A 15,587-nucleotide genomic window follows, 5' to 3' on the forward strand; every position below is an offset into this window, starting at 1 on the left:
GCTGACTTCCTGATTTATGCGAGCATATTATAGACGTGCATCGGTGGCCTCCGAGATGGGAGGCCGGGGGTTCAGGGTGTCGGTTTGATTGACAGCTGAGTCATAATAAACATACAAAATAACTGATTGGTTGGAAATATTTTTAGCCTGTAATAATTTGCACTTAAACTCTTCCATCCAATATTTAAAATATATATATAACAAGAGATCGAAAAGAGAATTTTGCTATCTTGCTTTATTTAGCAAACATTTTTAGATTATCAACTGTTACCATGTGAAAAATGGGAAAATGTCAAATCGTTAGCGGCGAAATTTGTGCTTTTTTCGGACTCACGTTGTTCTGATACTGGCATACCAGCTATAACCGTTTGTATCAGTTCTCATTTGAAATACAAATGTTGTACTCAAATAAAAGGTGTTAGCCGGCAGAAAACACGGGAGAAAACAAAATATTTATCAAACAGGCCATCTTTTGACTTATGGAAAACAATCATGCATTTTTATTTTGATCGTGTTGTCAAAAAAAAAAAAAATTTTTCAATTATTTGGGCTCCTTCTTTCTTTCAGGCCTCTTGCTCTATTAGTCTTTAATGTTCAGTGAGATAGCGAAATCCGATAGTTAGGTTGAAAAATGACTCCAGAAAGGATAAAAATCAATGAGGGGATCATCTCGTGTAAGTGTTAATTTAAAGTTGCATTCTCCCCCCCCCTCCCCCCCACAGTCTTGGAAGGGAATGACCAAGGATGGGATGTAATCTTTTAATAAGAGTTTTTAAAAATGATGGATTTCAAAATGTTACCATTTTTATGGTGCTTAATAAAAGTGCTGTAGTGTAGTCTTTAGTCTTGCCTAAAATTGTTGTTAAAATCAGTTCCAAAACAAAATTTTGATCTTTTTCGTACACTTCACTTTAATGTCCATCTTGTTCGGAAAAGCTATTCTATTATTTTACTAAATATGTATTGGTTGTGTTTTTTTTTTTTGTTTTTTCTTTTAACAGTCCAATCACATAACAGATTTAAGGTGTGATATTATTTTTCTCTGTTTAAAAATGTGCTATGAAATTTTTCTTTTCATATTTTTTTTTTTTTTATATCAGTACTATTGCAAATACAGGGCGCACTACTATTTTTTTCCAGTTCAAACGCGTATTGGTTCCGAAATTTTATCATTTTTATTACGGCTTATAGCAGTGCAACCGATTAACAAATTTCATTCCATCGTTCATGAATGGTATGCGACTATGTTTAGTCTGTCTAAATGTATATTGGTTCTGATTTATGCTTATTATACGTTGCTCGGGAGATTCACTTTCAAAGAACATAATGTACATATTTTCCGGACAGACTAGCTATTATATTTCCAACTGAAATAAACAATTGTCTCAATTGTTTGTCATTTTTATCATGCTTTACAGCAGTTTCATCCTGCAAGATATTAAATCACAATGAAGAACAATATATAGGGACATTATTTTTTCTTCTGCTCGACATCAAATGTCGCGAGATTACAGAAAACGAAAGAGTGCACATTGAAGCACTTCATGATACCCAAAGGACTCTCTTTTATGAGTCGGTCTTATAAATCTGGAGATATTATATCAGGTAAAGAGACAGCAGTCCTCTGATAATTATGCCTACTAGTTTCCTAGCTAGCCTGAGTCATGTTGCCCTTTCAAAGGACATGGCCTGAAGACGTGGTTACATTTACAGTACATTTAGGACACACACACAAAGTTCAATAGAAACACAAAAATAATGCAAGCACATGAAAGCTAATGACATACGTGCATGCTAATGAAACCTTTAGCATTAAGGTTACGCTCGCATTGCTAGCAAACGCAAGATGAGTCGCTCGTCTATTAGAAACAAGAGCCAGAATGACTTTAAAGGGTACCACGGGGCAGCGTTGTGCTCTCTTTCCAAACAGAAACTCGTAAGGAATAGAATATTGCATTATTTCTTGTTTGGTTTGATCTTGTTCCCAAATGTAGACATTATCTTAACGAGATGAAATGCAGTGGTTGCACAGCAGCCGCAAAGATTCTTTCTCAAGGACAATTGTGCTTGAATTCTTAAACTAAAGACCACATAAATCTGTTGATATTAAGCTCAAGTAAAATCATTGTGCTTTAATTCATTCATTTGCTTTGATTTTGCTGAATTTTCCTCTACGAGTTTCAACATTTTATCATTGCGTTAAAAAAAAAAATTGATTCACATCCGTTTCGAAGCATATTCAAAGATCGTGATTTAATTCTTATTGGTTGCGTTGATCTTGTTGATTTCTGCTCTTCAATGTTTATGTTCACTATAAATAAATACAGTGAATACTCTGTTCTCGAACGTCTCCATTCTCGAACAAATCGTTTTTAAAACGAAAATTTTGAGATTTGTTTTGCTTCTGTTTTTGAACGAAAATCGGTACTCGAACGCCTGCGACAAGACTCGGAAATAACATAACGACCAGCTGACCCACGACCCACGTTGTTATTGTGAATTCGAAACCACTGCGGAAAAACCCGGAAATAACATAACGTGCGCGGCCCGACCAGTTGACCCACGACGCGCTAATGGTGAATTCGAACGCACGGCGAAAAATACATTAATAACATAACGCACGTAGCCCGATCAGCTTACCCACGACAAGCGTTATTATTGTGAATTCGAACACACTGCGAAAAAAATCTGGAACTAACATAACACGCGTGTTGTTTTTGTGTATAACGCAGCCTCTGTACACAGACGTTGGCAATATCGATTCGGTTTTCGAAAAAAAATCGGTTCTCAAACCGGCTTCTGAAACGGATTGTCGTCGAGAACCGAGGTTGTACCGTACAGGTATTGCACAACAGTCATTGATAGGCTGACGTAAAAATATGTAAAAATTGATCTTGTTTTTCTACGATTTTCCAAGATATTTATCAATTCAGAAAAAAAAGAAACATAGAAGGTGCACTACACAATGTTGTAACAAAGGTAAGCAAAAGTGATTGTGCTTTAATTCTTATCATTTGCTTTCGTCTTGTTTTTGTACAATCCTCAACATTTGGCCATTGAAAAAGAAAAACAGATGCTGCAGTAGACACTAATCTGTTTCTAATACAGTGAAGCAAAGGGATTGTGATTTAATTCTCACGGTTTGCTTCGGTCTTGTTTTTATCCAATTCTCAACAACATTCGGCTATTTAAAAAACTGAACACAAAGCCGCGCCACACGCCACACTCTAAGCTCTTTCGAAGGCACTTAAGCGCGAAATGATTGCGCTTTAATCCTTATCGGCCAAACATATCGGCACCGGGAACACGTTCGAGTTGCGCTGCGGTGTTTTGTATGCGGAGCACCTTGATGACGGTCGTCCACTTGTATCAAACTGCCTAGCGCGAGTGCCGTGCTGGTGACTGATCTTTTTTTTTTTAATGCAAATGAAAGGATTGGATGCCGGCGCGCACCAATCACACCCCTTCGATTTATGTTGAAGGGAGCAGTCGCGTAGCAACCAAGCGCCTCGACACGAACTATAATGACGGGGGAACGTTACGTAAAAATAACGCAAACCCGTGTCAAATCTGATGGCGGAATAAAAATATGAGACAACCATCCATCAGTTCTCGGAACTCCTTAATGTTCATGAAAAATAAAGTATTACGGTAAAATAAAATAAATCACATGAATAAGGCAACTAATTATATATTCAAGCAATAGAAATTCAGCCGTGATTTAAAACCAGACTAATTAAAAAATAAGACAACCATCCATCAGTTCTCTGAACTGCTTAATGTTCATGAAAATAAAAGTATTATTATAATCAAATAAATCACATGAATAAGATAACTAATTAAATATTCAAGCAATAGAAATTCAGCCTTAATTTAAAACTAGACTAATTAAAATTAGTTAATAAATCTGTATATATATTGTACTGTATCTAAATAAAAGAATATACAAGATTATCATAAAAAAAACTAATGAAAATATAAATGTATCGAAAATTGAGTACAAATAATAAAATATTTAAACAATGAACATGAAAACGTAATAATGCAGAGATTTAATCGAAAATTATACTAAAATGAAAATGACTGAAAAATAGCAGTTAAAAATGATAGTAAGGGTAATGCAAAAAGGGTAATGCAAAAAAGAGAATTAAGACTAAAAATTGACTTGCAAAAAAAAAAGTCAAAGTTGAGGTTAACTAATTGTAATTAAAAATAAATTGTGAAAATTTAAAAACTGTAAAAAAGAAAAAAATAATACACAAATACAAAATACATGAATAACTAAAACTCAATAAAATACATAAATAAAAACAAAATGTTTAAAAAAAACAATAACATCAATAAATAATAGGATATTTAAATTTGGATGAAAAAAAATACATTTTCAAAAGCTAAAAAATGTTTCTATACCAGCAAATTCCACACACCCTTTCCTTCTAACAACGATTACGACGACATGTTCTCCACTGGAGCGACACCCAAGGGTGCTCTTCTAAAAGGCGCTCACCCAACTGAACAAGATGAGGAGGAGGAGGCTGCACTCGTTTGCCTCAATGACGACGAAGGCTCTCCGAGCTACTGTATGCATCGTGTTGTGGATGTGAAGGAATGAAATGATGGATATGGCCGTTGCCTTGGAAACCAACTTTATGCCCCCCCTCCACTTCGCCTCCTCCCGTCTTCCACCCCCTCATCTCCCTCCCCCCCAATTGCATCCTTCCATACACTACATAGAGTAGCATATTATCCAACATAATTTTCTCTCATAATTTTTATGAAACACTCACAGCAATTGGTGACTGCGAAGCTATTGGCCACCTCCAGGTTGTCGATGTGAGGCGTGAGCCTGAACTCGGCCGTACCGAACTGGACCATGCCTATCCGGAAGGCGCTGTACTCTTGGTCGGCACCTCTCGGAAAGAGACCCCCTGGAGTGGAAAGGCACGTGAGAATCAGTCCTCCTTCAAACGGAATGCGCATATCGTATTTGCCGCACATTTTATTATTATTATTTTTTTTTTTCCCAATTCTTCCGGCCCCACTCACTCACCGATTTGGACGCTGGGCGAGCCTCCGTGCGCGCACCCCCACAAAACGAGTAGGAAGGACACGGAGAAATGCACAATCTGCTGCATGGCCGCGGCGGTCCGCATCTACTGTACGCACACTCAAGGAGGGGGAGGCAGGAATATTCCAGGAGAGAGAAGAGCGATTAAAGAATTAAATCCCACGCATCCTTTTTTTTTTTTTTTTTTTTTTTTCTTAGGTGCAGCCCGCAATTAACGACTTAGGTTGGGGCTGAAAAATAAAAGGGGGGCGACCCCAGTCGTCGAGGAACAAAGGACCCTTAGCGATGGAGCACCGAGCGTGGCAGATTCCTGCTCCGAGTGCGGCGCTCCTCTCTCAGCATCAACCCCCTCTCTACTCTTCCTCCTCCTCCTCCTCAAACCGAGCGCCGAATGCTAATGAGGCGGCGGCCGAAGATTGCCGAACGGTCCGGAAGGGGGAAGTGAGCCGCTCGAGTGACGTCAGCGACGAGATGGGCGCAGACATCGGTGTTTCCAGACCCCCCCTGAAGGCCTAAGGGGGGAAGAAATTTTTATTTGTGCCCCTGAATATGAAAATAGACCCAGCGATAAACAGCCATCCAGATTTAAGGACAACGTTCCTCGACGTACTATTGCAAGGAATTTAGGGATTGCATCGTCTATAACAAGGATGTCAAACTCACTTTTCTCGCGGGCCACGTTGTTGTTCCGGTTTCCCTCAGAGGGCCATTATTACTGTCAAACAAAAATATGTAATCATCTCATCATATTTACATCATCAATTTATGAACTAGTTTTGGAATCAGAAATCAAGGGTAGTGTGTTTTTCAACTGGTCATGTTTGGTAACATAAAAATGGTTGTAATATCTCAACTTTATCATTTCTGATGTATGACAATTTGAAATTTTGGTACAGATTTTTACAAGGATCACGGAAATTGACACACTGGATTTGGCGTCGCGGGCCACATAAAATCCAGTGGCGGGCCAAGATCTGGTCCCCTGGACCTTGAGTTTGACACCAATGATCTATAATATCAGGAAAAGATTCGGACAATCTGGAGAAATCACTGCATATAAGTGGCAAGGCCAAAAAGCAGCACCGAATGACCGTGACCTTCGATCCCCTCAGGCGGCACTGCATCAAAAATTGACATCAATGTGTGGAGGACGTGACCACATGGGCTCAGGAAAACTTCAGAAAAAAAAAATGCGAACACAGTTTGGCTCTACTACGTCAATCAAAAGCCATTTTTCAAAAACACCCCGAAACGCCGCCGGCATTTCTGGGAGTGAGCTCAACTAAGATGGACTTATGCAAAGTAGAAAATGGTTTTGTCATCCAACAAGTATACATTTCGGTAACTTTGTACGTCGTGTTCTCTGGGCCAAAGAGGAAAAGAACCATCCAGACAGTTATGGGTGGAAAGTTCAAAAGCCAGCATTTGTTATGGTATGGTATTGTGTTAGTGCCAATGGCATGGCTAACTTAACATCTGTGAAGGTACCATTTCATATAGATTTGAGAGAAACATATGCTGCCATCCAAGCAATAACTTTTTTCAAGGATGCCCCTGCTTATTTCATGAAGACAATACCAAACCATATTCTGCACGTTAGAACAGCGTGGCTTTGTAGTAAGAGTGCAGGTACTAGACTGACCAGCCTTCAGTCCAGACATGTCTCCCACTGAAAACGTGTGGGGAGTAATGAAACATAAATTATGACAACTGAGACCCCGAACTGTTGAACAGCTGAAGCTGTAACTCAAACAAGAATGGGAAAGAATTCTGGATAGAAAGCTTCAACAATTAGTGTCCTCAGTTGCCAATTTATTTATTGAATGTTGTTCAAAGAAAATGTGATGTGACAGTGATGAACATGACCCTGTCCCAGCTTTTTTGGAATGCGTTGCCGCCATAAAATTCAAAGTTCATGATTATTTGATAAAAACAAAGTTGATTGGTAGAACATTAGATACATTTTCTTTGTATTGTATTGGCGGCACGGTGAATCAGCTGGTAAAGCTTTGGCCTCACAGTTCTGAGGACCCGGGTTCGATCCGGGACCCGACTGTGTGAAGTTGGCATGTTTTCCCTGTGCCTGCGTGATTTTTCCCCGGGGACTCCAGTTTCTTCCCAAATCCCAAAAACATGCAACACTAATTGGACACTCTAAAATTGCCCCTAGGTGTGATTGTGAGTGCAGCTGTTTGTCTCTATGCGCCCTGCGATTGGCTGGCAACCAGTTCAGTGTCTACCTTGCCTCCTGCCCGTTGACAGCTGGGATAGGCTCCAGCACTCCCACCGACCCTCGTGAGGATAAGCGGCAAAGAAAATGGATGGATGGATGATTCGCAAATCATTGCATCCTACTTTTATTTGTCGAAACTTAATTGGAATAGTAAATCAACTATTAGTTGAGTTATTTGTCTTTGCTTGTTTGATTCGCTTCTCCCTGTTCTTTCTCCTTTGTGCGATGCATCTCAAGAACAAATCATTAACTTAATAGCATAATTACCCAAGTCATGTTAGAATGTTTTGGGAAAAGCAAAAAAGACCAAAATTTAATTCAACAAACAAGGAGAGTCAAATTGTCTCGACTCAATCTTCAAAACAAATTTTTCGCAAGAAGGTCTCCCGCCGCCGATATTGACATTGTGACAAAGTTAAAAATGACTTGGAGAATTATGCGATTAGACAAAATAGATCAAGAAGAAGGCAAGAAAAAAGTAAAGCAGAGGGGGGAAAAAAGCTAGGTAAAAGCAAATGTGTGAGGAAAAAAAACGAGCAACAAAAAAAAGAACTGTTGATGAACGATAGGGAAAAGAACATCGAGCGAGATAAGAAAAACTTGGAGGAAAAGAAAAATGACAAGTGGGAAGGAAAGCAAAAAAGAACTGTGAAAATGGTAAGATTGAAAATTGGGGGAAAAAGCTATGAAAACAAGACAAGAAAGAGGAAATGAAGGAAAATTGGCGTAAGGAAATGGAACAAAAGTACATCCTAAAAAGATAAGGAGGTTAAAGAAAAAAGAACAAAATGGGAAAAAAGGAAAGCAAGAGCCCTGACCTTTCCCTCAGCATTCAAATAAAATAAATCAAATTATAGAAAAAAAACATTTGTTAACTCAGAAGCCAAACAATTAGATTTTTTTGGTGTTCTCTCTTACTTACTGTATGTCTTTCCAGCACCAGTTCTCCCTCTCCTTTCTTTCCAAAGTGATGTGGTTTGAATAAAAAAAATAAAAATAAAAACTTACCATCTGTCTCTCCATCAATCTTGCATCTATCCCAATCCGGACCATGTCAGGCAGTCTTTCAGAACCATGGACAGCAGAAAATACTCGTCATGGTACAAGTCCTGTAGAAAGGACAGAAAAAAAGACAAACTTGGTAAGAGTGGCTATAATTGAATGAGTAAATTTTGAAGGTCAAAGCAAGAAATGGAAGAAAAAAGAAAAAAGTGTGGGAAAAGGGGACAGGAAAGACTATTAAATGAAATAATAAAAGGGGGCCGTGACCCTAACCGGGACAAGCAGCATTGAGAATGGATGGATAATAAAAGAGCAAGGAACAAAGAAAAAAGGAAGGGATGATAGAAAATAAATGCCAAAGAAATTGAAAAGTAGAAGAATGGAGCGCAACGAAAGAAACACTGGTGCAAGATAAAATGAACTGAATGTTAAAAATCAAAAATTATAAAATAAAAAAATGTGGAAGAGAAGTGAAAAGGAAAAAAAACAAAACACAGAAAAATGATGAAAACAGTTTTATGTCATAAAACTTTTTTTTTTTTTTTGTATGGTATTGCGGCTCCAGCGCTGGTCCTCAACTTCTGGCCGTTCTCTGTGCCCACCGCGGCCTGCATCCTGGACTCCTGCCGGGCGGCGGCCCTGCGAGTGGTCAAGTCGGATTAGTGCTCGCCCTGTGTGATATAGGTTAGCACGCCGGGATGCGAGACGCACACACCCACAGCAGAAGCATCAAAGCATGTCAGTGTCTATTACACAGGTCAGCGTGCAGCGTCGTGCTCACCGACTGAACGGAGCCACTCGTGTTTTGCATATGCGACCTCTAAGCGGGGGCTTTAGTTTCCACCTAGTTTAAATTTAATGTCATCATGATTAGGTTACGGCTGCCATTTAACCTTTTTATACTACTCTCCTCTTGATTATTGTTGTCAAATCATTAAAGAAATATACATAACAAATGGACGTTAATCATATGTTGGTACTGGATGTATGATTGTACAGAATTTGAGGCGGCAAAATGCTAAATGCTAGAAGCTAAATGCAATCGCAATTAGCATTAGCACACTTGCCACTACCATTCCAGGTTGAAAAAACAAAACAAAAACGCAAACTGGCACTCATCTTACACATAATTATAACATAAGGGGTACATTAGACAGACAAAAGTGTCTTTAAAATCACTTACAAACCATCCTCTGTTGTTTTTGGTAAAGTTTTAGCATTGCCCAAGACTGCGTGCATCCGCTATAAATGTCCGTGTGAAAAACGCGTTCGTGGGAAGCTGCGCAAACAAGGTCCCCGTGGGACTCTTGGGCGATGCCGCTTCAGGTATTTATTTTATGCAAGCCTATTTGAACTCGATTTAATCTAGTCATTCTTTTTCCTTTTAGCCCTACATCAGAAAAAAAAATTAAGATCAATTTATCGTTGAAAGATTTCGGTGTATTTTGTGGAAATAAGAGTAAAAATGGAACTTGGCTGTGACCAGCAGAGGCGCTGTTGGCTGACTCTGGCTTTGGAGCAGGAGTTCAGAACTTTCAGAGAGGATCCTTACCATCCATCCATTTTCGTTGCCGCTTATCCTCACGAGGGTCGCGGGGGAGTGCTGGAGCCGATCCCAGCTGTCAACGGGGAGGGGGCGGGGTACACCCTGAACTGGTTGCCAGCCAATCGCAGGGCACGTGGAGACAAACAGCCGCACTCACAATCACACCAAGGGGCAATTTAGAGTGTTCAATTAATGTTGCATGTTTTTGGGATGAAAACAGAGTACTGAGAGGAAACCCACACAGGCACAGGGAGAACATGCAAACTCCACACAGGCGGGGCTGGGATAGAACCCGGGTCCTCAGAACTGTGAGGCCAACGCTTTACCAGCTGATCTGCCGTTTCTAAACCCATTAACACCCAAAATCATAAAGAAATTTAATGTAGCTTCCATAACTAGTAGAAACAGAAGCTCAGAACTTCCCCGGATGGTGCCAATGCATTAAAAGCAAATATAGAATTATTATGATATTAATTAATTATCCCAATGGTCAAAATATAAATATTTGGATCAGTGCCCAACCATAAAACATCCAAATTCTCCCACCTACATTGCAATTTGTCTAATTTACATGCGTGGGCGGGGGGCCACGCATGTAAACCCATGATTTGGAAGATAGCCTGGGTGAAGATCTGCCATTTTCAAGCAACGGCTTTAACGACTTGATTTTGAGTGCCAAAAACAAGTTAGGCAGAGCTGCAGTGTGAGACGCGCAGAAAACCATCAGCAACATTAGATTCTGATTTTGGGGTATTTGTGCTTGACCATGCGTCTCCTGCATGCACCAGATGAATAGCATCGCTATACTAGTTGTATGGAATATGTATGAAGTGCTGCATCCAACAGTGAAAATACAATCGATGTTTTGCCATTTTTTTCTCCCCTCTCACATTCTGGCATAGCAGTCCGAGATGATTGGTAGAAAAAAACAGCAGGCTGAGAAAAAAAAAGTGCTTTAAGTCTTTATCGTTTGATAAAAACAAGCCGCAGAGTTAGTGTTACGAGGACACCCGGGAACCGGAAAACCTGTAAAAACTCCATTTTAAGGGGAACAACAACGATAAGCATCCCAAAAGCTTTCGGTGTGAATCTCGTTACGTCAAGTCTTTTTTTTATTGGAATCGCTTGCTTACAACCTTCTTACACAGGTGGAAAAACATCATAGTGAAGGAGCAAGGGGGCCGACAAGGGGGTAGGGCTGTCGCCGAAGACCAAAAATATTAGGGAAACCCGCACCCCAAAAATTGTATTTATTTCTATGTTCACACATGCATGCGTTTCCCGGATTTGAAAACATGCAAAGTAACGACAAAATGTTACGCTTGGCGTGTTAAAATCAATGAACAAAATGCTGATAAGCTATGTACACGTATAAATATATATATATATATATATATATATATATATATATATATATATATATATATATATATATATATAAGCCAGGGGTGGGCAAACTATTTTGGTCATATTTGATTTTTAAAACAGATGGGCAGGGCCATTCGTAGGTGAGATGAGTAAAAAAAATTAATGTCTCTAAAATATCAGAAAACTGGTAAAAACAAAAATGAATATATATTAAAAAAATAATAATTCATCAAGTATTTATTAACCAACTTAATACAATTGTTAAACATACATGTAAAAATATTTCAAATGTAATAAAATGTTCTCATTATTTAATTTGAAATTAGTTATTTAACCAATATCTAGAGACAAATTTGAAAAAGAATTACATTTCCATTAAATTTACTCATTTTTAAAAAAATATTGACACTAAATATTTTTTATGTGGAAAATATAATATCCATATAATGTTTTTCACTTAATATTCATATAATATTTTTCACTTAATTTTTTTATAATAAATACAACAATACATATATTTTCATGTCATCATTGGGTGTTGTGTGTGAATTCAGATTTTTGGACTGAATTTTGGAATAAGGCAGTGTAATAACACAATCTGGAAAAAGTGAAGCCTCAACAATATTTTCCAGATAGACCCATAACTAACTTGTGGACCGGATTAGAAAAATGACCCGGGCCATATCTGGCCCCAGTCCTGTACTTTGCCCACCCCTGATAGGTCTTTTTCTAGAAGTGTGCATTTGGCAAAGCTTTTCAATAAATCATCAGCTGTGATAATAAATAACATTTATATAAGATAAATAGATTACATAGTTTTAGATTTGTAAGAATGGAATCAACACGCTTTGTTGGGAGGAAGCACCGATTTTTTTTGAGGGGAGGAGGGTGGGCGTGGGTGGGCAACGTCGGTCTGGGCATCGGCGATCACAAGTAACACGACCAGTAGATGACGTTGAAGAAGAGGAAGGAGAAGGGGAAGAGGGCCCGGGCGTAAAGGTCCACGCGCTTGGCGGCCGATGGGATGACCGGTTTCGGAGGGGGGGGCTTCTTGTTGTTCTTGGCCTGCGATTTGCCGCCGCCGCCGGCCGTGTCGATGGGCTTGCCGTAGCAGTCAAAGTTCGACAGCTCAAAGTCCCGCGGGAGCGAGCCCACGATGCTGAAGTCGTTGGTGCGCAGGTCCGACTTGGAGGTGCACACCTTCTTGCAGCGCGTCTCCGCCACCTGGAATGATAAACCGATTCAAACATCCATACGCAAATGAGCCACTAAAAAAACGGAGTAGCCGAACTGCAAATTTAGTCTTTCCAATGACTCAGGGTCTACGTCAAGTTTTGGTTCCAGTTTTTGACAGGTCGGGGTCAGCCCATTATTGCACTCAGCACTTTATTTTTGAGCTTGGGTGTGAGTGCATCCGCATCTTTGCATAAGTGAATGTTATCGTCTTTCATGAGAAACTGATACATATGACGGGTGTCTGCACGAAGACCAATGGGAAAAAATGCAAAATTAAAGTTAAAATTTTAACTTTTGTGCAAAATGCCAAAAATGATGTTGGCCCACTCTAGTTTTCAGTTCCTCAAATACCGTATTTTCCACATTATAAGGCGCACCGCATTACAAGGCGCACATGGCATATTTTAAAACCTTTCCCCATATATAAGGTGCACCGCATTATAAGGCACATAGAATAGACGCTACAGTAGAGGTTGCGGTTACGTTATGCATCCATTAGATAGCGCTGCACTAAAGGCTCAATATTGACCTATATATAAGGCGCACCTGATTATAAGGCGCACCGTCGGCTTTTGAGGAAATTAAATGATTTTAGGTGGGCCTTATAGTGCGGAAAATATGGTAATAGAGATGAGAGAGAAGAAGAACATTCACTTCTATTAGTGCACAATTGGATAGATAAATGACAAGCACACAATGACACTTGAGTCCACAAATTTCAAATTTTCTGAGATCAGAATTCGCTGTCCATTTAGATGACATCTGAGCTGCTTGTAACATATAATTCCAATGTATAATTTTTGCTTGAAACCCTAACCCTTGCTGAACCCTCATTTCATTCCCTAAACCTGTCTGAAACTAAAATTTTGCACCCTAACCCTGGTTTGAAACCTTAACTTCAAATGCTAGTTATAACCCGACTTTACAACCAAAACATGAAATCCTTACCTTGTGTTACAACCCTACCGTAATTCCCGGCCTACAGAGCGCACCTGGTTAAAGCCTCACCGAGTACATTTGTAAAGGAAATACCATTTGGTACATACGTACGCCGCAGCTATGTAAAAGCCGCAAGTGCCCACATTGAACTCACATTCAAACATGAGATTTACAAAGATGTTACACAGAAACAGATTAACATAGTGCAACGCTAGCACGGCCCTAAAGCTAGCGCTATCGCCGCACTAACACTAGCTCTAACGCTAGCGCTATCGCCGCACTAACACTAGCGCTGCACTAAAGCTAGTGCTAACACTAACGCTAGCGCCGCGCTAGTGCTACTGCTAGCACTGCACTAGCACTAATGCTATCAGGGCCAGTTAAAATAAAACTTACCGGTAAATATCACTGATACACGCCAGTTAACACAGCAGCAACACGCTACCACAGCGCTAACGCTAGCGGAGCGCTAACAGGGCCGGTAAAAGTCACTTCCTCGGCAAATATATTCCGTTGGTCTCATTCTTACGTTTTCTGCTTTACTGTCGCCTTGCAGCCGTTAGGAAAAATGCATAAATTAGCTGCATCACCGCATAAATCGCACGGTTGAAAGCGTGTGAGAAAAGTCACCGTTTGTAGGCCGGAAATTATGGTAACTTGAAATGCTAAAATACCTAAAAAAAGGCTTAAAATCCTAATCAGAAGCCTTAACCCACCCCTAAATCCTAATTTGGAATCCTAATTTCAAACCCTAAACTTGACTGGAACACTAATTTGAGATTCTAACCTTTTCTTGGAAAACCATCCAACAGGATGAATGACTGACATGAACCTTTCACTCGTGACTCTTGAGTCAGTTACCCAAACATTTTGCGTTTGGGTTCTTGCCTGTTTTGCATTTAGATTGCTAACCTACAGAAAGCCAACGGTGACGCGATCCCGACGGTCCTTAGCTATAACGACGTACAAAATATGAGAAATGGATTCTGAATCGTGGCGAGATCCACTGACATGCAAGGTGCTGACGTGGAGAGGCGTCCCCCCGGTGCCGTTGACGGTGTTGTTCCTGGCGGCGGCGTTGGCGGCGCTCTTGCCCACCGCCTTCTCCTTGGACGCCATCTTGGCCTTCTCGGCCTCGATGCGCTTGGGGCTGTTGAGCATGACCTGCACCACGGCGTACTCCACTAGGGAGGCGAAACCGAACAGCAGGCAGGCGATCAGCCAGATGTCGATGGCCTTCACGTACGACACCTTGGGGAGCTCCGAAGCGAGGGACGTGCACTCGGAAGACAGGGACAGAACGGAGAGGATGCCTGGGCGTGGAGGAATATAACAATTCCGCTTAATAAAACACGTTACCAATAGTAAAACACGAAGAAAACACTTTGATACCATAATTACAAACCTGAATCCTTATTTGAAAGCCTCGCTGTAGCTTTAAAATCAAATTTGAAACCGTAACCCAGAATTCAAACTCTAACTTCAAACCCTAATTCTATCTTGGAACCCCTTATTTCAAACTCAAACTAAAATTTAAAACCTTAACTTCAAAAACTTCATCCAGACTTGAAACCCCAATTTGAAATCCTGACCCTAAGCTTTGAAAAAAAAAAAAAAAAAAAAAAAAATCAGCTTCGAATCTTGACTGGACACGTAATCCGCATCTCGGAACCCAAATTTGAAACCGTAACTTTGGATCGTTACCCCAACTCGTAATTTTAACTGTGACTTGGAATTCTCATTTCTAATAGTAACTTCGGGTTCAAATCCTGATTTAAAATTCCAAGCCTTGTCTGAAAAACATAACCTTTGCTTTAAACTGTAATTATGGACTTTAAACATCTAATTTAAAATAAAAATCTTGGCACGAAACCCCAAAACGTGCTTAAATTCTTAACGTGAAAGCCTGTCACCTTTAAACCTTCACTTGAAATCCCGATTTGAACCTGAAATCTTAACATTCTTCAAATCCCAATTTGAAAGCCCAACCCGAGTTTGAAACCGAAATGTACTATTGCAACAAAATCCCAATATTTCCACATCGTATTGGAATGAATGCCACCAAATCCGTGACCGCGCAGTACGAGCAACAGATTTACATGCATCGTGAATGTATAGCGCATGAATGCATCATTTTCCTCGAATCAGGAAATGCACATCTTTAGTCCAAATAGTCCGAAAGCCTGTTCGTGAGC

The 15,587-nt window shown here is 39.9% G+C and overlaps 2 protein-coding genes across 12 annotated transcripts in view; both read right to left on the reverse strand.

Annotated features, from left to right (window-relative positions):
- The window catches only part of gria2b (glutamate receptor, ionotropic, AMPA 2b), a 52,715-nt gene extending 43,123 nt beyond the window's left edge, over window positions 1-9,592 (reverse strand). For 6 of the 10 annotated variants that reach the window (XR_009797066.1, XR_009797067.1, XR_009797068.1 and 3 more), the window contains exons 1-5: window positions 8,310-8,953; window positions 5,732-5,783; window positions 5,363-5,580; window positions 5,051-5,153; window positions 4,788-4,928 (exon numbers count right to left, since the gene is read on the reverse strand). Coding sequence is in view for 6 of the 10 variants with exons in the window: in XM_061834583.1 (XP_061690567.1) it covers window positions 4,788-4,928; window positions 5,051-5,153; window positions 5,363-5,410 (292 nt within the window). In the remaining 4 variants the exon portion in view is untranslated. Of the gene's footprint in view, window positions 1-4,787; window positions 4,929-5,050; window positions 5,157-5,362; window positions 5,581-5,731; window positions 5,784-8,309; window positions 8,954-9,486 lie in introns of those variants that run through there. The other 4 variants (XM_061834587.1, XM_061834584.1, XM_061834588.1 and 1 more) reach the window with 4 other exon arrangements.
- A 2,164-nt stretch (window positions 9,593-11,756) lies between these two features.
- The window catches only part of glrbb (glycine receptor, beta b), a 30,921-nt gene continuing 27,090 nt past the window's right edge, over window positions 11,757-15,587 (reverse strand). Inside the window, exons 9-10 of one of the 2 annotated variants that reach the window (XM_061835792.1) lie at window positions 14,404-14,705; window positions 11,757-12,441 (exon numbers count right to left, since the gene is read on the reverse strand). In XM_061835792.1, coding sequence (XP_061691776.1) covers window positions 12,145-12,441; window positions 14,404-14,705 — 599 coding nt within the window. In that variant the 3' untranslated portion in view covers window positions 11,757-12,144. Of the gene's footprint in view, window positions 12,442-14,403; window positions 14,706-15,587 lie in introns of those variants that run through there. The other variant, XM_061835791.1, reaches the window with a different exon arrangement.

This window comes from Syngnathoides biaculeatus, chromosome 11 (genome assembly GCF_019802595.1).
Source record: "Syngnathoides biaculeatus isolate LvHL_M chromosome 11, ASM1980259v1, whole genome shotgun sequence".
NCBI lineage: Eukaryota > Metazoa > Chordata > Actinopteri > Syngnathiformes > Syngnathidae > Syngnathoides > Syngnathoides biaculeatus.